The sequence below is a fragment of the Lagenorhynchus albirostris genome, chromosome 21 (assembly GCF_949774975.1).
Source record: "Lagenorhynchus albirostris chromosome 21, mLagAlb1.1, whole genome shotgun sequence".
NCBI lineage: Eukaryota > Metazoa > Chordata > Mammalia > Artiodactyla > Delphinidae > Lagenorhynchus > Lagenorhynchus albirostris.
In genome coordinates, this window is record NC_083115.1 from 5,677,456 (window position 1) to 5,695,611 (window position 18,156).

At 36.7% G+C, this 18,156-nt stretch overlaps 1 protein-coding gene across 5 annotated transcripts in view; it reads right to left on the minus strand.

Annotated features, from left to right (window-relative positions):
* DDHD2 (DDHD domain containing 2) overlaps window positions 1–18,156 on the minus strand; it is a 55,214-nt gene that overhangs the window by 17,305 nt on the left and 19,753 nt on the right. For all 5 annotated transcript variants that reach the window (XR_009538234.1, XM_060136327.1, XM_060136326.1 and 2 more), the window contains exons 3-16: window positions 17,547–17,737; window positions 16,666–16,755; window positions 15,989–16,109; window positions 14,759–14,848; window positions 13,672–13,807; window positions 11,638–11,846; window positions 11,289–11,356; window positions 10,512–10,634; window positions 9,551–9,646; window positions 8,380–8,508; window positions 8,117–8,272; window positions 7,744–7,846; window positions 7,435–7,605; window positions 6,568–6,730 (exon numbers count right to left, since the gene is read on the minus strand). Coding sequence is in view for 4 of the 5 variants with exons in the window: in XM_060136327.1 (XP_059992310.1) it covers window positions 6,568–6,730; window positions 7,435–7,605; window positions 7,744–7,846; window positions 8,117–8,272; window positions 8,380–8,508; window positions 9,551–9,646; window positions 10,512–10,634; window positions 11,289–11,356; window positions 11,638–11,846; window positions 13,672–13,807; window positions 14,759–14,848; window positions 15,989–16,109; window positions 16,666–16,755; window positions 17,547–17,737 (1,846 nt within the window). In the remaining variant the exon portion in view is untranslated. The remainder of the gene's footprint in view (window positions 1–6,567; window positions 6,731–7,434; window positions 7,606–7,743; window positions 7,847–8,116; window positions 8,273–8,379; window positions 8,509–9,550; window positions 9,647–10,511; window positions 10,635–11,288; window positions 11,357–11,637; window positions 11,847–13,671; window positions 13,808–14,758; window positions 14,849–15,988; window positions 16,110–16,665; window positions 16,756–17,546; window positions 17,738–18,156) is intronic.

Below are 18,156 nucleotides of genomic sequence, written 5' to 3' on the forward strand. Positions count from 1 at the left end.
CCCACTTTTGTCTGCCCTCCCCAGCTCTGGGGCAAGGGTTCCAGTGCAGGGAGGTTGGGAAACACACCTAAAGGGAACAGAGCCAGCCTGGGCCGGACCATCAGGGCTTTGGCTCCAGCAACTTAGGATCAGACCCTGTCCCCAACTGCATGGTGACAGCCACTGAGCAGAGGGGAAGTCCCACCTCACATCCAGCTCCACCCCCTACTAAGGTGATAGCTGAGGAAAGACGACTCTGTCCGTGTCATCAAATCCTGCTCTCCCATCAACGGCACTGGGCACACACAGCCTGTATAAGGATGCTCCCACATAAGAATACCCCTTTCAGACTGCAATAGGTAACTGTTTCACCTAAATTCATAGCGACAGAAAAAGTTAAGCAAAATGAAAAGGCAGACAAACTGCTCTCAATTGAAACAGCAAAAGAAAACCCATGAAAAAAGAATGAAACAGAAATAAACAATTTACCAGATAAAGAATTCAGAACAGTTAATTAAAAAATGTTAACTGAATTAGGGACAAGAATAAATGAACATAGTGAGAATTTTAACAAGGAACTAGAATATATAAAAAAGACCCAATCAGAAATGAAGAATTCAATAGCTGCAATAAAAAAAACACACTAAAAGGACTGAATAGCAGACTGAGTGATACAGAAGAACACATAAGTGATCTGAAACATAGAATAATGGAAATCACCCAATCAGAACAGCAAAAAGAAAAGAGAGATTTTAAAAAATGAAAACGGTATAAGAGATCTCTGGGCTAACATTAAATGTACCAACATTCACATTATAGGGGGTCTCAGAAGGAGAAGAGAGAGAGCAGAGCATCGAAAATGTATCTGAGGAAATTGTGGCTGAAAACTTCCCAAATCTGAAGGAAACAAATACCCAGGAACAGGAAGCACAGAGGGTCCCAAACAAGATGAACCCAAGCACACTCACACCAAGACATAACAATTACAATAGCAAAAGGTAAAGAGAGGCTTCTGAAGGCAGCAAGAAAAAAAGAGTCATATACAAGGGGATCCCCATAAGGCTATCAGCTGATCTCTCTGCAGAAACCCTGCAGGCCAGAAGGGAGTGGCACGATATATTCAAAGTCCTGAAAGGGAAAAACCTGCAACCCAGGATACTCTGCCCAACAAGATTATCATTTAGAATTGAAGAAGAGATAAAGAACTGCTCAGACAAGCAAAAACTGAAACAGTTCATCAATACTAAACCTACTCTAAAAGAAATGTTAAAAAGTCTTCTCTAAGTGGAAAAGAAGTAAGAACCTATAGAAAAGGGGAAATCCCAATAGAAAAGGCAAATACATAGTAAGGACTGAGGATCAACCACTTAAATAAGCCAGTATGAAGATTAAAAGACAAAAAAACTGTAAAAGCAACTATAACTACAATAAACAGTTAAGAGATAAACGTGAAGATGTGAACTATAACATCAAAACCACAAAATGCAGGGGAGGGGAGTAAAAAAACGTAGGTTGTTTAGAATATGTCTGAACTTAAATGACTGCCAGTTTAACACAAGTAGATATAGGTCAACATATAAGAACCCCACGGTAATCACAAATCAAAAAACTACAACATACACACACACACACACACAAAAGTAAGGAACACAAGCATACTGCTAAATAAAATCATTAAACCACAAAGGAAGAAAAAAAAGAAGAAATGAATACAGAAGAACTACAGAAACAACCGGAAAACAAGTAATAAAATGGCAATAAGTACATACCTATCAATAATTACTTTAAATGTCAATGGACTAAATGCTCCAATCAAAAGACACAGGGTGGGGCTTCCCTGGTGGCGCACTGGTTAAGAATCCGCCTGCCAATGCAGGGGACACGGGTTCGAACCCTGGTCCGGGAAGATCCCGCATGCTGTGGAGCAACTAAGCCCGTGCGCCACAACTACTGAGCCCACGTGCCACAACTACTGAAGCTCGCGTGCCTAGAGCCCATGCTTCTCAACAAGAGAAGCCAAAGCAATGAGAAGCCTATGCACAGCAACGAAGACCCAACGCAGCCAAAAATAAATAAATACATTTTAAAAAAGACACAGGGTGGGTGACTGGATGAAAAACAAGACCCATCTATATGCTGCCTCCAGGAGACTCACGTCAGAGCTAAAGACACACACAGGCTGAAAATAAGGGAATGGAAAAGGTATTTCCTGTAAATGGAAACGAAAAGAAAGCAGGGGCAGCAATACTCCTATCAGACAAAATAGACTTTAAAACAAAGGCTATAACAAAAGACAAAGGAGGGCATTCTATAATGATAAAGGGATCAATACGAGAACAGGATGTAACATTTGTTACCATATATGCATCCAAGACAGAGGAAGCTAAATATATAAAGCAAATAGTAACAGACATAAGAGGAGAAACTGACAATAACACAGTAATAGTAGGAGACTTTAACATTCCATTTTCATCAATGGACAGATCATCCAGACAGAAAATCAATAAGGCAACAGTGGCCTTAAATGACACAATAGACTAGTTGGACATAACAGATATCTACAGGACATTACATTCCAAAACAGCAGAATACACATTTTTTCCAAGTGCACATGAAATGTTCTCCAGGACAGATCACATGTTAGGCCACAAAACAAGTCTCAACAAATTTCAGAGGACAGAAATTATATCAAGCTTTTTTCCGACCACAACGGTATGAAACTAGAAATCAATTACAGAAAGGAAAATGGGAAAAGAACAAGCATATGGAGACTAAATGACATGCTACTAAAAAATGATGGGTCAATAAAGAAATCAAAGAGGAAATCAGAAAATACCTTGAGACAAATAAAAATGGAAACACAACTCTCCAAAATCTATGGGATGAAGCAAAAGCAGATTTAAGAGGGAAGTTTATAGTGATACAGGCCTTCCTCAAGAAATAAGAAAAATCTCAAACAAACCTACCACCTCAGGGAATTAGAAAAAGAAGAACAAAGCCCAAAGTCAACAGAAGGAAGGAAATAATAAAGATCAGAGAAGGAAATAAATAAAATAGAGATTAAAAAAAGCAATAGAAAAGATCAATGAAAATGAGAGCTAGTTTTTTGAAAAGATAAACAAAAAGGATAAACCTTTAGACAGGCTCACCAAGAAGAAAAGAGAAAGGACCCAAATAAACAAAATAAGAAATGAAAGAGGAGAAATTACAACCGATACCACAGAGATACAAAAAATCATAAAAGGATACTATAAACAGTTATATTCCAACAAATTGGACAACCTAGAAGAAATGGACAAATTTCTAGAAACATAAAAATTGCCAAGACTGAATCAAGAAAAAACAGACCATTTAAACAGACCAAACACTAGTGAAATTAAATTTTTAATTTAAAAAACTCTCAGGAAACAGAAGTCCAGAACTGACTTCACAGGGGAATTCTTCACAGAAGTCCAGAACTGACTTCACAGGGAAAACATACAAAGAAGAGCAAACAACTATCCTCCTTAAACTATTCCAAAAAACTGAAGAGGAGGAAATACTCCCAAATTCATTCTATGAGGCCACCATTATCCTGATACCCAAACCAGACCAATACAATACAAAAAAAGAAAATTACAGGCCAATATCTTTGATGAATATAGATGCACAACTCCTCAACAAAATATTAGCAAACTGAATCCAACAATATAAAAAAAGGATCATACACAATGATCAAGTGGGATTTATTCCAGGGACACAAGGATGGTTCAACATTCACAAATCAATCAATGTGATATACCACATCAACGAAAGAAAGGACAAAAATCACACGATCACCTTAATGGACACAGAAATAGCATTTAATAAAATTCAACATCCATTCTTGATAAAAACTCTCATCAAAGTTGATATAGAGGGAACATATCTCAACATAACAAAGGCCATTTATGACAAACCCACAGCTAACGTCATATGCAACAATGAAAAGCTGAAAGCCTTTCCTCCAAATTCAGAAACAAGACAAAGATGCCTAATGTTGCCCCTTCTATTTAACATAGTATTGGAAGTCCTAGCCACAGCAATCAGGGGGAAAAAAAAAGAAAAAAAGAAAGGCATCCAAATTGGAAGGGAGGAAGTAAAACTGTCACTATTTGCAGATAGCATGATACTTTATATAGAAAACCCTAAAGCCTCCACCAAAAAACTGTTAGAACTAATAAATGAATTCAGTAAAGTTGCAGGATACAAGATTAATATACAGAAATCTATTGCTTTTCTATACACTAATGATGAACTATCAGAAACAGAAAGTAGAAAAAAAATCCCATTTAAAATTACATCAAAAAGAATAAAATACCCTAGGAATAAACTTAACCAAGGAGGTGAAAAACCTACACTCTGAAAATTATTAAACACTGATGAAGGAAACTGAAGATGATACAAAGAAATGGAAAGATATCCTATGCTCTTGGAATGGAAGAATTAATATTGTTAAAATGGCCATACTATCCAAAGCAATCTGCAGACTTAATGCGATCCCTACCAAAATACCCATGACATTTTTCACAGACCTAGAACAAATAATCCTAAAATCTATATGGAATCACAAAAGACCCCATATTGCCAAAACAGTCTTGAGAAAAAACGAATAAAGCTGGAGATATCACCCTCCCTGACTTCAGACCATACTACAAAGCTACAGTTATCAAAACAGATTAGTACTGGCACATAAACAGACACATAGATCAATGGAGCAGAATAAAGAGCCCAGAAATAAACCCATGCACCTATGGTTAATTAATCTACGACAAAGGAGGCAAGAATGCAAAATGGAGAAAAGACAGTTTCTTTGACAAGTGGTGCTGGGAAAACTGGACAGCTACATGTAAAGGAATGAGATTAGAAAATTTCTGCACACCATTTACAAAACTAAACTCAAAATGGATGAAAGACCTAAATGTAAGACTGGAGACCATAAACCCCCTAGAAGAGAACATAGGCAGAACACTCTTTCACATAAACCACAGCAATATTTTTTTGGATCTGTCTCCTAAGGCAAAAAAATAAAAGCAAAAATAAACAAATGGAACCTAATTAAACTTAAAAGCTTTTACACAGCAAAGGAAACCATCAATAAAATGAAAGGAAAAGCTACTGGATGGGAGAAAATATTTGCAAATGATATGTGATAAGGGGTTAATATCCAAAATATATAAACAGCTCATAAAACTCAATATCAAAAAAAAAAACAACAAATAACCCAATCAAAAAATGGGCAGGAGACCTGAATAGACATTTTTCCAAGAAAGACACATAAATGGATAACAGGCACATGAAAAGATGCTCAATATCACTAATCATCAGGAAAATGCAAATCAAAACCACAATGAGATGTCACCTCACACCTGTCAGAACGGCTGTCATCAAAAGGAACACAGGGCTTCCCTGGTGGCGCAGTGGTTGAGAGTCCGCCTGCCGATGCAGGGGACACGGGTTCGTGCCCCGGTCCGGGAAGATCCCGCATGCTGCGGAGCGGCTGGGCCCGTGAGCCATGGCCGCTGGGCCTGCGCGTCCGGAGCCTGTGCTCCGCAACGGGAGAGGCCACAACAGTGAGAGGCCCGCGTACCGCAAAAAAAAAAAAAAAAAAAAAGGAACACAAAATAACAACACTGGCGAGGATGTAGAGAAACGGGAATGCTTGTCCATTGTTGGTGGGAATGTGAAATGGTGCAGACACTGTGGAAAACCGTATGGAGGCTCCTCAAAAAAATAAAAATAGAACCACCATATGATCCAGCAATTCCACTCCTGGGTATATATCCAGAAAAAATGAAAACACTAACTTGAAAAAATACACGCACCCCAATGTTCATAGCAGCACTATTCACAATAACTAAGATATGGAAGCAACCTAAGTGTCCAGTAACAGACAAATGCATAAAGAAAATGTGGTATATATTACAATGGAATACTCTGCCATAAAAAAAAGATGGAATTCTGCCATTTGCAGCAACGTGGATGGACCTAAAGAATATCATGCTTAGTGAAATAAGTCTTAATTGTTTCACAGACATTTGATAGATGTAGAAAAAGGAGATAGGCCAGTGTACATTTGGGATTAGAATGATTCCTTGTTGAGACAATTACAAAACAGCACACTCATGTCATTTGAAGAAATCTTAACAAACAATTAAGACCAAAAAACTCCAAAACAAAAACAAACACTTAGGGGCTTCCTTGGTGGCGCAGTGGTTAAGAATCTTCCTGCCAATGCAGAGGACACGGGTTCGAGCCCTGGTCCAAGAAGATCCCACATGCCGTGGAGCAACTAAGCCCGTGTGCCACAACTACTGAGCCTGCGCTCTAGAGCCCGTAAGCCACAACCACTGAAGCCCGCGCCTAGAGCCCATGCTCTGCAGCAAGAGAAGCCACCGCAATGAGAAGCCCGTGACAGCAACGAAGAGTAGCCCCCGCTCGCCGCAACTAAAGAAAGACCACGCGCAGCAATGAGGACCCAACACAGCCAAAAATAAAATAAATAAAGATAAAAAAATAAATAAGTTAATTAATTTTCTAAAAAGGTAGACTTAAAAAAACAACACTTACCAGTAGCATAGATGACTTTGTAAAGCAAATAAATATTCATTAAAACTTTCAATGGGCTTCTCCTGTAGCACATAGTCGATGCGCTGGCCTCCATTCAGCATTCCCACATGGATGGGGGGAGCTTCTTGTTTAACTGCTACAAGGTTCTCTTCTGTGCTAACATCTGGATACAGAAGAACCGTAATAAGAATATAAAAGCGTCCAGCCCTCCAAGGTTGTCCTTACTTTCCCTCAGGCTCCAGCTTTACTGTAGGATGAGCTACCCTGCTCAGAAAGTTCTCTCTCATTTTCCTCCTCTCAATCCCCTTAAAGCTTCTCCTCAAGGCACACTGATTTTATCCAATCCCTTTTTTCCTTCCTGTACCTTTAATGGCTAATTCCATTTGCCTTTGGTTTACAAACTAAATGCAAACAGGGTTAGAACTCCTTAGGCAATTGAAAACTAAAGCAAAAGAATGCAACATTAACTGTGAAATTAAGAGGAAAAGTGTCCTAGCTAGTCCCCAGCCAGGAAAATAAAACCAACCCATGAATACACAGACATTCCCCTGTAAAAGCAAGGTTCTTCACAGCGTAGGCTCTGAGCAGCACTGCCATAGTGCCCAAGTGGGGAATGTTTAAAGCCTCATTACTAGATGCTCAGCTTCTCTTGACATCTTCCCTCACAAACAATGTTTTTCCAAAATTTGTGGCTATTAGATGACAGAAAACACCAGCAGAGCTGAAGGCCCATTAGGACTCATAGTATTGGTCCTAAACAATAAAAAAGGAGAAAGTAAGAAGACCCTGGGAGAATAAGAACCAGACACCATGGAGTCCCTCTTATCTGGCCTGGTGCAGGAAATCAATATGTACAGTGTCACTGACCACTAGGCTTCTCTGAACTTGATTCAGGTTCTGCTTCAGTTTCTTCTGCAGTTTCTGAAGCTTGTAAGGCAGGGTATGGAGCTCTGGTAAAAGACTTCCAGGCCATCCGCAGCGAACCTAGCAAGTTGTTCTTAAGGTCCATGCTCATCCTGGTCAAGCCCTCTCTCAGTTCTGAAACATATGAAAAAGAACATTACATGGTTTACAGAGGTAAAAGGGTTCAACACAGCTAAACAAAGTGAATGAGGTCCAGTCAGTTTGCACTGACCAGAAGGTCTAGAATTATCAGGTTCTATACTCAAGACTTACCTAAGTGCATCCGCTTCCTGCCTTTATGATGCGGGATCAGCATTGGCTCAAATTCTACTCCTGGGACCACCATTGGTTCAATCCTATAGGCCACAGGATCAAACTACATAGGAAAAACAATAGTTATATATACCTCTGCTGAAGAAAGATAATGACAGTCTCAGGAGCTATGTATCAGGCAAGAATAATTATAAGCTCATTTTTTAAAATGTAGTTGTTCCGCCCCATCACTTCCAGATTCATACTATTATAAATTATCTCATTACTACAGAATAATATAGAAAAAAGTAAATCAACACAATAGAATATCGTACGCGCTTTACCAATAAGCCCTAATAGTCAGGTAAAACCACAAGAGCTGTCCACTGCTTACGGGGTGATAAATATTGAAGAAACCTTTGCATGTTGGGAATTTGTAGTTGGGGTCAATTCTTTTTAGGCCTCGGACAGTAAGGAACATTCCAATGGGAGATCCAAAGGCAAAGAATATTTCTGGTTTGTAGATGAGCCGGGGGTATTTTACAAGCACCTGGAAGGAGGAAATAACAGCATCTCTCATTAACAACAGAAGTTACACCTGTTCCTACCATACCAACGGCAAACAATAAAATGACCAAAGAGAATCAGTATTGTTACCTGCCCAATGCCAACATCCAGATGTTCACCATTTCCAGTACCATTAGTACTACTGCAGAACTCCGATTCTTTGGGGATGTTAGACATATTCGCCCCTGCAGGTGATTGCGGGGTTGGTCTATTAATACCCTAAAGAATAAAAAATAGTTCTGTGGAACTGCTATGTAGTGAAAATACCCAAAGGATTATACAGTTTTCTACTGGTTTAAAAGGATGCTTGGGAAGGTTTTGAAATGGTACGCAACAATTTTAAGAAGAATCTCTCAGAGAACAAGCTAAAGCTGATGAAAACAAAAGTTGCCTTAAATTATGAATTGATATCCCTACATGCTCTGAAATAATGAAAGCTGTACAAAGCCATTTGGGTAGCAGTTGAAACTTTAGGCAACCATCATGAGAGAAAACGATAGCAGAGCACTGTGGAATGAATGTTGGGGATTGCTGAGGAGTTCAATGAAGTGCTATGCCTTTCTAACCAAAGCAAGTAGTATGTCTCTATCAGCCTTAAATCAGAACTGAGCAACCTGCTAAAAGGTTGAAAAATAATTAATTAGACTATGGAAAGGAATCAGTGGCCAAAAATGCTCAGTGCATAAGCACTGTTACAACGGGGTTATACCTTGAATACATTATACTAAGTGAAAGGAACCAGTCACAAAAGGCCACATATTGTATGACTCCATTTATATGAAATATCCAGAATAAGAAAATACATGAAGACAGAAAATAGATCAGTGGTTCACAGGAGGGAGGAATAGGGAGTGCCTGCTAATGAATATGATGTTTCTTTCTGCGGTGATGGAAATGTTCTGGAATTAGATAGTGGTAATGGTTATACAACTCTGCAAATATACTAAAACCCACTGAATTGTATATTTTAAAAGGGTGAATTTTATGGTATGTGTTGTGAATTATATTTCAATAAAGCAGTTACAAAACAAACAAAAAAAAAGGAAAAAACTGAATGGTGGAAGTCCAGGGGAAATAAAACTTCTGAAGCTAATAACACTTTTAAAGATATCAATAAAGTAAATGTGTTTAATTTCTGAAAAGAGAGCCAAAGGTCAATTTTAAAAATTGCTTAGCTCCCTATACTAAACACCTCACAAAGCACAAGGATACAAGGAAGTCAAAAAACTGTTTAATCCTACAAGCTATATTAAGCACATACCATTGAATTTTTTCTGGTCCTTAAGTAGTTTAGTATCTTCTTTCTTGGTCCTAAGGGAATTCCCATTTCCTGAAGATCTTTGTCTGTACATAAAGCCTAAGCATAAAAAATCAAATATCTTTCTTATTTCTCGGCAAATTAAAATCAATTAAATGTCCTAAAAATAAGTAAGTAAATGCCCTGTTCTCTGAGAGGAATAAGGCCTAAACACTCTGTTGTTCTTTGCTTTGCATGACTAGGACTCCCTAGTGGTAACAAAAACAAATAAACAAGCAAATATCCACAGTAGAGCTCTACAAGGTATAACAGAAAATAAGAGTTGGAAAAGTTAGTGGTCATTTATTCCTGCTCTCATGTTTTCAGAGCTCTGCTGTGTTTTAGTCTTTGCTCCATTGCTGTTAACGTGGCTCCTCGGAACTCTGAACCTCCACAAAGCAAAGATCACTTTATACGATAAAAAGCACACAGATAAGGCTAAAGAGCATTACTAATGATAACGAAGTATTTATGACTAAAGTGTTTCTAAAGGGCAGGCTCTTAGCAAGCAGTACGATGAAAAGAAGCAATAAAAATACTGAAAATGGGGAACTTCCCTGGTGGCACAGTGGTTAAGAATCCGCCTGCCAATGCAGGGGACACGGGTTCGATCCCTGGCCCGGGAAGATCCCACATGCCACGGAACAACTAAGCCCATGCGCCACAACTACTGAGCCTGCGCTCTAGAGCCCGCGAGCCACAACTACTGAAGCCCACGCGCCTAGAGTCCATAATCCGCAACAAGAGAAGCCACCGCAATGAGAAGCCTGTGCACCGCAGCGAAGAGTAGCCCCACTCTCTACAACTAGAGAAAGCCCACGCGCAACGAAGACCCAACGCAGCCAAAAATAAATAAATAAAATAAATTTATTAAAAAAAAACACTGAAAATGGTATAGTGCAAAGTTTTAAAAGATTACTTTTACCAGAGCTTCCTTATCTACTTTCTCCTTCTCAAAGACACTAAAGAATTCAGAGAGTTGAAGTTTCTTCAAATCTTCCTCCAGTGTCGGGGTGTCTCCTTGATCCATGAAAATACTTGGCAAATCCTAAACATTAAATTGTAAAGCTCGTATTCTCTAAGTTCATTCAGATTTTTATTAATATTACTTTGCAATAAAGGAAAGTACTATGTTAGATATCCACAGAGACCTATCTTAACTTTGAATAAATTGTAATTTACACGAAATATAAATTAAGATGTGATTGATCTTTAAGTTTTTGCAGTCAGTTGAAACCTAGTATGTTTTTAAATAAATGAATGAGTGAATAAATGAGTATCAAAGTATTCTTCATCATCATTAATAAAGCCTTCCCTGAGCTCTTATTAATGCTTAAGGATGGCTTTCAAACAGAATTTCTATAAACTATATCAATTTGCATCCAATTCCCTCTTCATTTCCTCATATGCAAATTCCATTTCAACTCAGTGATTCTATAATTCTAATAACAGATCAGTAGTGCATATTTATAATGAAAAAATAAGATACCTATAATTATTTTAGAATGTGGCAAATATTTGTAGAAGCATACTACTATCTTGCTTCTATCATCCAAGAATGACAGAGATAATTACAAGTCTGTTAAAATTAAAATAAACGTAAATATTATGGTATGAGACAAAGCAAAAAACAAAAAGCCTAAAATCTAAAAACTCTTACTAAGAAAGCATACAAAAGAACCTATCTGAACATCTAAATTACCTTTTTACTGTCAACATCCCCCAAAGAATCTTTCTGATTTGTTAGGATATCGAACAATATAAGTGAACCTACAGGTAAAACAGAAGAAAGAAGGGACAATTTCGAAGCATTAGCACTAAATAGCTGTCTTTCATACAAAAAAAGTATTAAGCCAATTACCCATGAAGCAAAATCTATGAAGTAGGGAGTCATTCTTTCCAATCCACCACCACCCTTCCAACGCCTTCCAAATTCTTCATCACAGACCAGTTCTAGACCTCTGAATCTGATACTGATAAAAGACACTGTACTTCAAACCCAGCTATCCTTAAAATATGATAGTCATCTCTGGTCACAAAGAATCCGTTACCTAAACTATGACCAGCGATGGATACGCCCCCTTTGAAATCAGGGTTCCTCTGCAGAAAAAGTACATATAATCGGTTCATTTCAGAAGCAACTGTGTCCACAATAGTCTGACAGTAGGTGGGGCTGTTGTAGAAGAAGACATCCAGAATCGTATCATTGGTGAAGTGCCTTAGGCGGTTAATGCTGGGCAGAGTTATTCGCTGCAGATCTCTGAAAAAAACAGAAGATATTTTAAGCAGAAAACCTAAATACATTCCACAGCCTCCTCTAAGTTATTACCCAAATTACACTTAGAAATTAAGATACAAGGGATAACTATCAATTTACAGGAAACAGAGGACAGACAGACATTTGTAATGAAGCCAAAGGGATGTGACCAGCAAAATTCAGTGTGAGAAACGCTGCAAGACAAAAAACCCAGCCTCCTCAAGACATAAATTACAAGAAAATAAGAGATAGAAAGGTAATCAAGAGATGAAAAGAGACTTAAAAGACATCAACTAATTGCAATTTATGATCCCAGTTTAAACTATGTGTGTATGTGCATGTATATGTATGTATGTGTATATATAAATCATGACATTTATTAGACAATTACAAATTTGAATACTGATTGTATATTTGCTGATATTAAGAATTTTTTTAGATGTGATAATGGTGTTATATATATTTTTTTAATCCTTAAAAGGATATACAAACTGAAACATTTAACAGATGAAATGATATGATGTCTAAGATTTTATCCAAAAGTAATAGAGTGGAGGGATGGGCAGTACACGGAAGATATGGATGGGGCAGAACTGGCCACGTGTTGAGGCTTGTTGGGCTGGGTAATCATAATCAATCCATGAAGATTCATTATATATGCTACTTTTGTGTACAAAATTCTCTATAATAAAGTTTTTTAAAAGATAAAGAGGCTTTTCCTAGAATTCTCAGCATTAAGGTTTTTTGATCACAAATCAAATGATAAATGAATCAGCTCTCTCTCTCTATGCCGAATTTCTAAAAGCTGAAAGAAGGTGAGACTGCCAGATGCCGAGGACAAACAGAACTCATATCTCGCAGAGGAAAACAATGTTGACGTAGTATAAATCAGCTTCCACATAAAGCTTTCTCAAAGCTCCCAGAAAGACTCCTCAAACCTTCAACATCTTCTGTAGTTTAGAGAGAGCTATGTGCCCCTAGTAACCTCTTAGCATCAGCTCAAATATGAAAGAATGTGAACTCTGTACACCTAGTAAAAGCAACACCACAATGGAGCATTTGGCACGTGGAATATGCTCAAATCATAGGGTATTAAGAACTGAGAGACACGGAATCAGAAAAGCCATTTCCAAGACCAGCATGGAAACAATGCTACTTCCTTTATCTACCAGAGAAGCATCTCCTAGTTCTATCCTAGAACTATATCATGAACATACTTCTTTCTGGCGAGCCCACAGTGAATATCCTTAATATAAGGCAACCTTCTCTGACATTACCAAAAAGTTTACAAACAGAACTTCTGAGCTTGCAACTTAAGAAAGCCATCACTTACTTATAAGTCATTGCACCAATTATACCTCAAGTTATAAAACCCAATAATTTAATATTTGGGAGTTTCCTTTTTTCCCCAAATTTGGACAAATATATCTAAATGTGATCACAAAAGGAACAACAAAATACTTTGTGCATCTTGAGGTAGATTGGCTTTTGACATCTTAAGATGGAAATGCTTATACACTATGGGGAGAATTTGGCTTTATGCTGAAGAAATAATAAAGCTGTAATGGTAAACACTAACGAGCCAGTAAAACATACCGGAAGAAGATACACACAACTCCCCACTCCTAACCCGAGCTAGTTAAACAAAGGGATTGGTCCGCACTTAATAATGTGTCTCTAAGAAAAAGACACAGAAGTACAAAAGGTTTTCTGTCGAACAAAATTTTATATATACAATCAGCTATAGCAGAAATGTGCCTAAGCATATCAATGATCAGAAAACGTTACGATCGCAGTTAGCAGCTCAGAGGTGTAGAGTGCTACTCACACATCCACGCCAGTGGAATGCAAAGGACGGTGCCAGCTGACTGGGAGAAATTCTACCCTCCCGATCTGCTGATCTTCCTGGGCTTTCTTAAAATGCGTCTGCAGCAGGCTCAAAGAAACACTGCGAAAATCATTCACTAGAAAAGAAATCAACAATGCATTAACGGTGAAGCGATCAATTTGTAGAGTGAAAATGCAACAGATCTTATAATTAATTATACTACATCCATCTATATCTGCTCATAGCACCTACTGACTCGAGTCAAAAGTAGAGTGAGTATTCAAGAAAAAATTAACAGTGCATGTAGGAAAAGACATTCCTTTAATATAGAACTGCTATTACTATACAAAACATTTTTATATAAAAAAAATCACACAGTAACTTCAAAACTTCTGCCGTGTCAAGGGAACTGTCTCCATTTTTTTAAAAAAACCACTTGACTATGTCAATTGGCCTTGCAGTCAGGTTCCTATCCTAACTTTCTGGTTCTTATAAACAACCTTTACCCCATATTTTAAATTTTTAAAAAATACACTGCTGTTTGGAATTCATATTGCGTCGATCTTAACTTTCTAGGAGGTTTATGCTTAGAAGCATTAGCCATTAGGATCAGGCTCCCAAATTAGGGCAGTTAGACTATGAATACTGCCTTTCAAAGTCAAGTTATACTAATGACCTAAATATTCCAATTAGAATATCATAAGGTTTATCACAGTATGAATTACAAAAATGGTTGAAGCTTCTGTTATTCATTTAAACTATATTATCTTCATGGTCATATATTTATGGTTCCCTTTAAATTTAGAATGGTTATAAACAGGACCATCACATCATAAAACAATTGTATAAGACTTGAGGGCTTATTCACTCAAGAATTATTAGTTAAGATATAAACCTATTAGCCTAAGGAATTTACTAGCACTTTAGGTCTAAGCTGGGAAGCTTGACTACCTTGCCACCTGTCTTCATCTCTCCAAATCTTATTATGCAGCTAAGACAACAGGCTAAAGACAACACTTCATCTCAACTCACAGGAGCACTAACAGTCCCCTTACATGATCTAATATGACATGCTTTGCGAACCTACCACACTGTACAATGCTTCGAAAGCGGAGATCACAGGCTGGTCCGATCCCGTGGACTACAAAAACCAAGTGATCTATCTGTAAAGGTTCCCCTACAAGTGAAATTACAAAGAAAAATTACTCTATATAACGAGTCATGTATTCTAAAATCAAACATTCACAATGCGTAGACAATAGAAACGGGCAAGTTAAAATATGAGCAGATATTTTAAAAGACACAGATAGTCCCATATTTAACTACTTAGTAAAAATATAGTGATGTTACTTTGTTTCTTATTTATCTTGTAATAAGTCAGTGAAAAAATTGTTCAAGTTTTTTCAACTTTTTATTTTGAAATAACTGAAATCTTATTGAAAACTTGAAAGAACAGTACAGAAACTCTCACGTACTTTTTATACAGATTCAACACTAACATTTACCACATTTGCTTTATTTCTCTATGTGTATGTGTATTCACACACATTTTTCTGAACCATTTGGGAGCAGGTTGCATACATTATCAGATGGCACATATCACATCTCTTTAACCCTTTAATATTTTATTATGTATTTCCTAAGAATATGCTCTTATTTAACCACAGGGCAGTTACCAAATTCAAGTAATTTAATATTGACAGGATACTTTTACCTACTATCCTATGTTTATCAGTTGTACCAATAAAATCTGACATGTATTTGAAGCCTGAAATTTTAAACTCATCTTTTCAAATTACAGTAAGTCTACGACTTTGTCCAAGAGACAAGCCATCTCCTCTGAAAGATGAAAGGAATTTTATAATCCAGTTAAATATATTATAAAACCAACCATAAATGACCCTAGCTAGAGAGCAATGGATAACCATCAAGGTCCCTGAAAAATAGTTTTCCCTGGTTGAAAACCTCCTGAAAACCTTCAAGAGTTACCAGGAATAAATTAATAATCAAGCAGGTGGAATCACACTTCTTAGAATTAGGATTAAATCAGTTCATTTGTACTTAGTGACCTCCTGATTAGTACTGTCAAATTTTATCCATCCCACCATATATACTTAGCAACTTTAAGAGATTTTTGTACCTATTAAGATTCTTAGTAGATGAAGTAATGCTAATCTTAACTTAGAATAAGCCCATTTGATTAAAGACCATTTTTAAGCCTTGACGTAATCTAAAGCCATAGAGAAAGACCACGATTTAAATCATAAACAAATAAGTATATCAGAAGATAAGGAAAAAAATGAATGATTAACATTACCACAATGAATGTCAACAGAGATGTTCTCAACCCCTCTCTTCACTGTTCGAGGTCGGCCCTGCTCAGTGGGTGTTGAACCCCATTCATCAGACCCCGCGATTGGCTGGTAATGTACCATAAGCTTAAATAAAAAAGATCAGAGCAATAAACATACTCTACATTAAAGACACTTCTATTTATACATTCTGAGGGGTAGAAACGGGTCTTTTAAAACATAACACATAGTCAAATCTCAACTGGAGTTTTGATATGCAACTCCTACAGCTTGAAATGAGAATCCTGAAAATACATTAGGCTAATGTTGTACACTTTAAATATCTTACTATTTTGTCAATTATACCTCAGTAAAGCTAAAAAAAAAAAAAAGGAAAATGAAAATTCATCAGGCTAACAGATCTTTCAACCATACCCTACACATGGAAGAGGTGCCCACATAACGTGTCAGTGATTTTCTAAATCTACAGCGACATAATTTTCCCTAAGAAAATTTCTGTGTAAGAGTTGAATGAGGAAATGATGGTAAGAGCCACAGCTTCAAGTTTCATAACTGTGAATGCAATATAAAAATGTCCAAAGCTTATCTTACGAAGAATCCCCAGAAAAAGAAACCAATTAAGTTCTTACTAATGCAATTAACCTTTAATCCCAATGTTAAAGAAGGGCATTAATTTGCTAACCTTTGGATTATGCAATATAATAACTTCTCTGTTGGGAGACTCCAGTTTCTTCTTCCATTCATCCAGAGTTACAGCAAGCATGTAAGTTTCCTTAAAAGAAAACACATTTCATTAGATTTCTGTAATGGTTTTTCTATTAAAACTGAACTTTTTAACAAGAATACTGCTAGATAAACAATTACAATAAGAGTATCTTACTCTAATTTATCAAATTTATTTTAATTCTCTTAAAATGAGAACAGGTACTAGTATAGAACAAAGAAAAAATAATCACTTCTACTTCTATCATCTAGACTGGAGATAATCGCTGTACACATTTTGATATATTTCTTTCAGTAATGTTAATGCATGTATATTATCCATAAAATGAGGATTACATTACATATAAAGTTCTTTCTCTTGATTTGTCAAATTTATTTTAAAATTCTTTTAAAATTATGATAATAGTACAGGACAAAGGAAAAAAATCAGTCCCAATTCCATCATCAAGACTAGAAATAATCATTGTTCACATTTTGATATATTTCGTTCAATAATATTAATATCCTACTCCAATTTAAAGCAAATTTCAGAATATTTTCAGAGCAAGAAAAATAAAAGGCAAAAAAGACCAATCCTGTGGTCACAGTTTAAATATTCACAAAGATCACTAGAGAAAAAAAATTTTAATTTAAATACGTAATAGTTTCCATAGTATTTCAAAATTTGAAAATAAAACTACTTTATCCTGAAACTAACTTGCAAAAAGAAATGCTATGAACTGTGATGCAAACAGAACCAAACTCTCTCTGTAAATTCACAGAATAAGTCACAAGAGGAAGAAAAGATTATGAAATAAGAGAACACAACGAAGAAAATGAGTAAAAGGGTCACAGGAATACCTCTAACACTTGGCTGAAGCTCTCCGAGTATGGAACATACTTATTATCTTTGTCTCCCTTGTAAAACCAGGTACAGCGCCTCACTTCCGATGCTAGCTCATCCCAGTATACGGCGTACCGCATCCTCTCCCCCAAATGAACATCGTATCTGCCCCCATCAGTGGGCACAACTCTCCTATCACAGTCTTTTCCTATCAAGGAGTGGAAAGGGGAAATGAAGTACATAGTATAGCAAAATAAAGCTCCCAAAATACAACTCTGAGTTATGTTCTCAATAATGTTATAAAACACACGAATGATCTGTTTCTTCTTGGCTAAACTACTTTATAAACCATCAAAATCATTCTTGGTTTTAATGAAACATGAAAAAAATAATACCCAACGCTGTTTTGTTCTTTTTCTAAGGAGAGATAGGAGTGTCCCTTAAAAAAAAAAAATGTATACAAGAAAGCTTTTCTGAATTTTTTGTTTAAGGGACCAAAAGATAAATTAATGACCATCATGATGATAAAGTAGTAACCGGCATCATTCTTGTTTCATAAAAGAAGAAAAAACAAGAGAAAAATGAAAGAATTCATTCTTTTGCAATGTGACACTGCCCGCACCACAC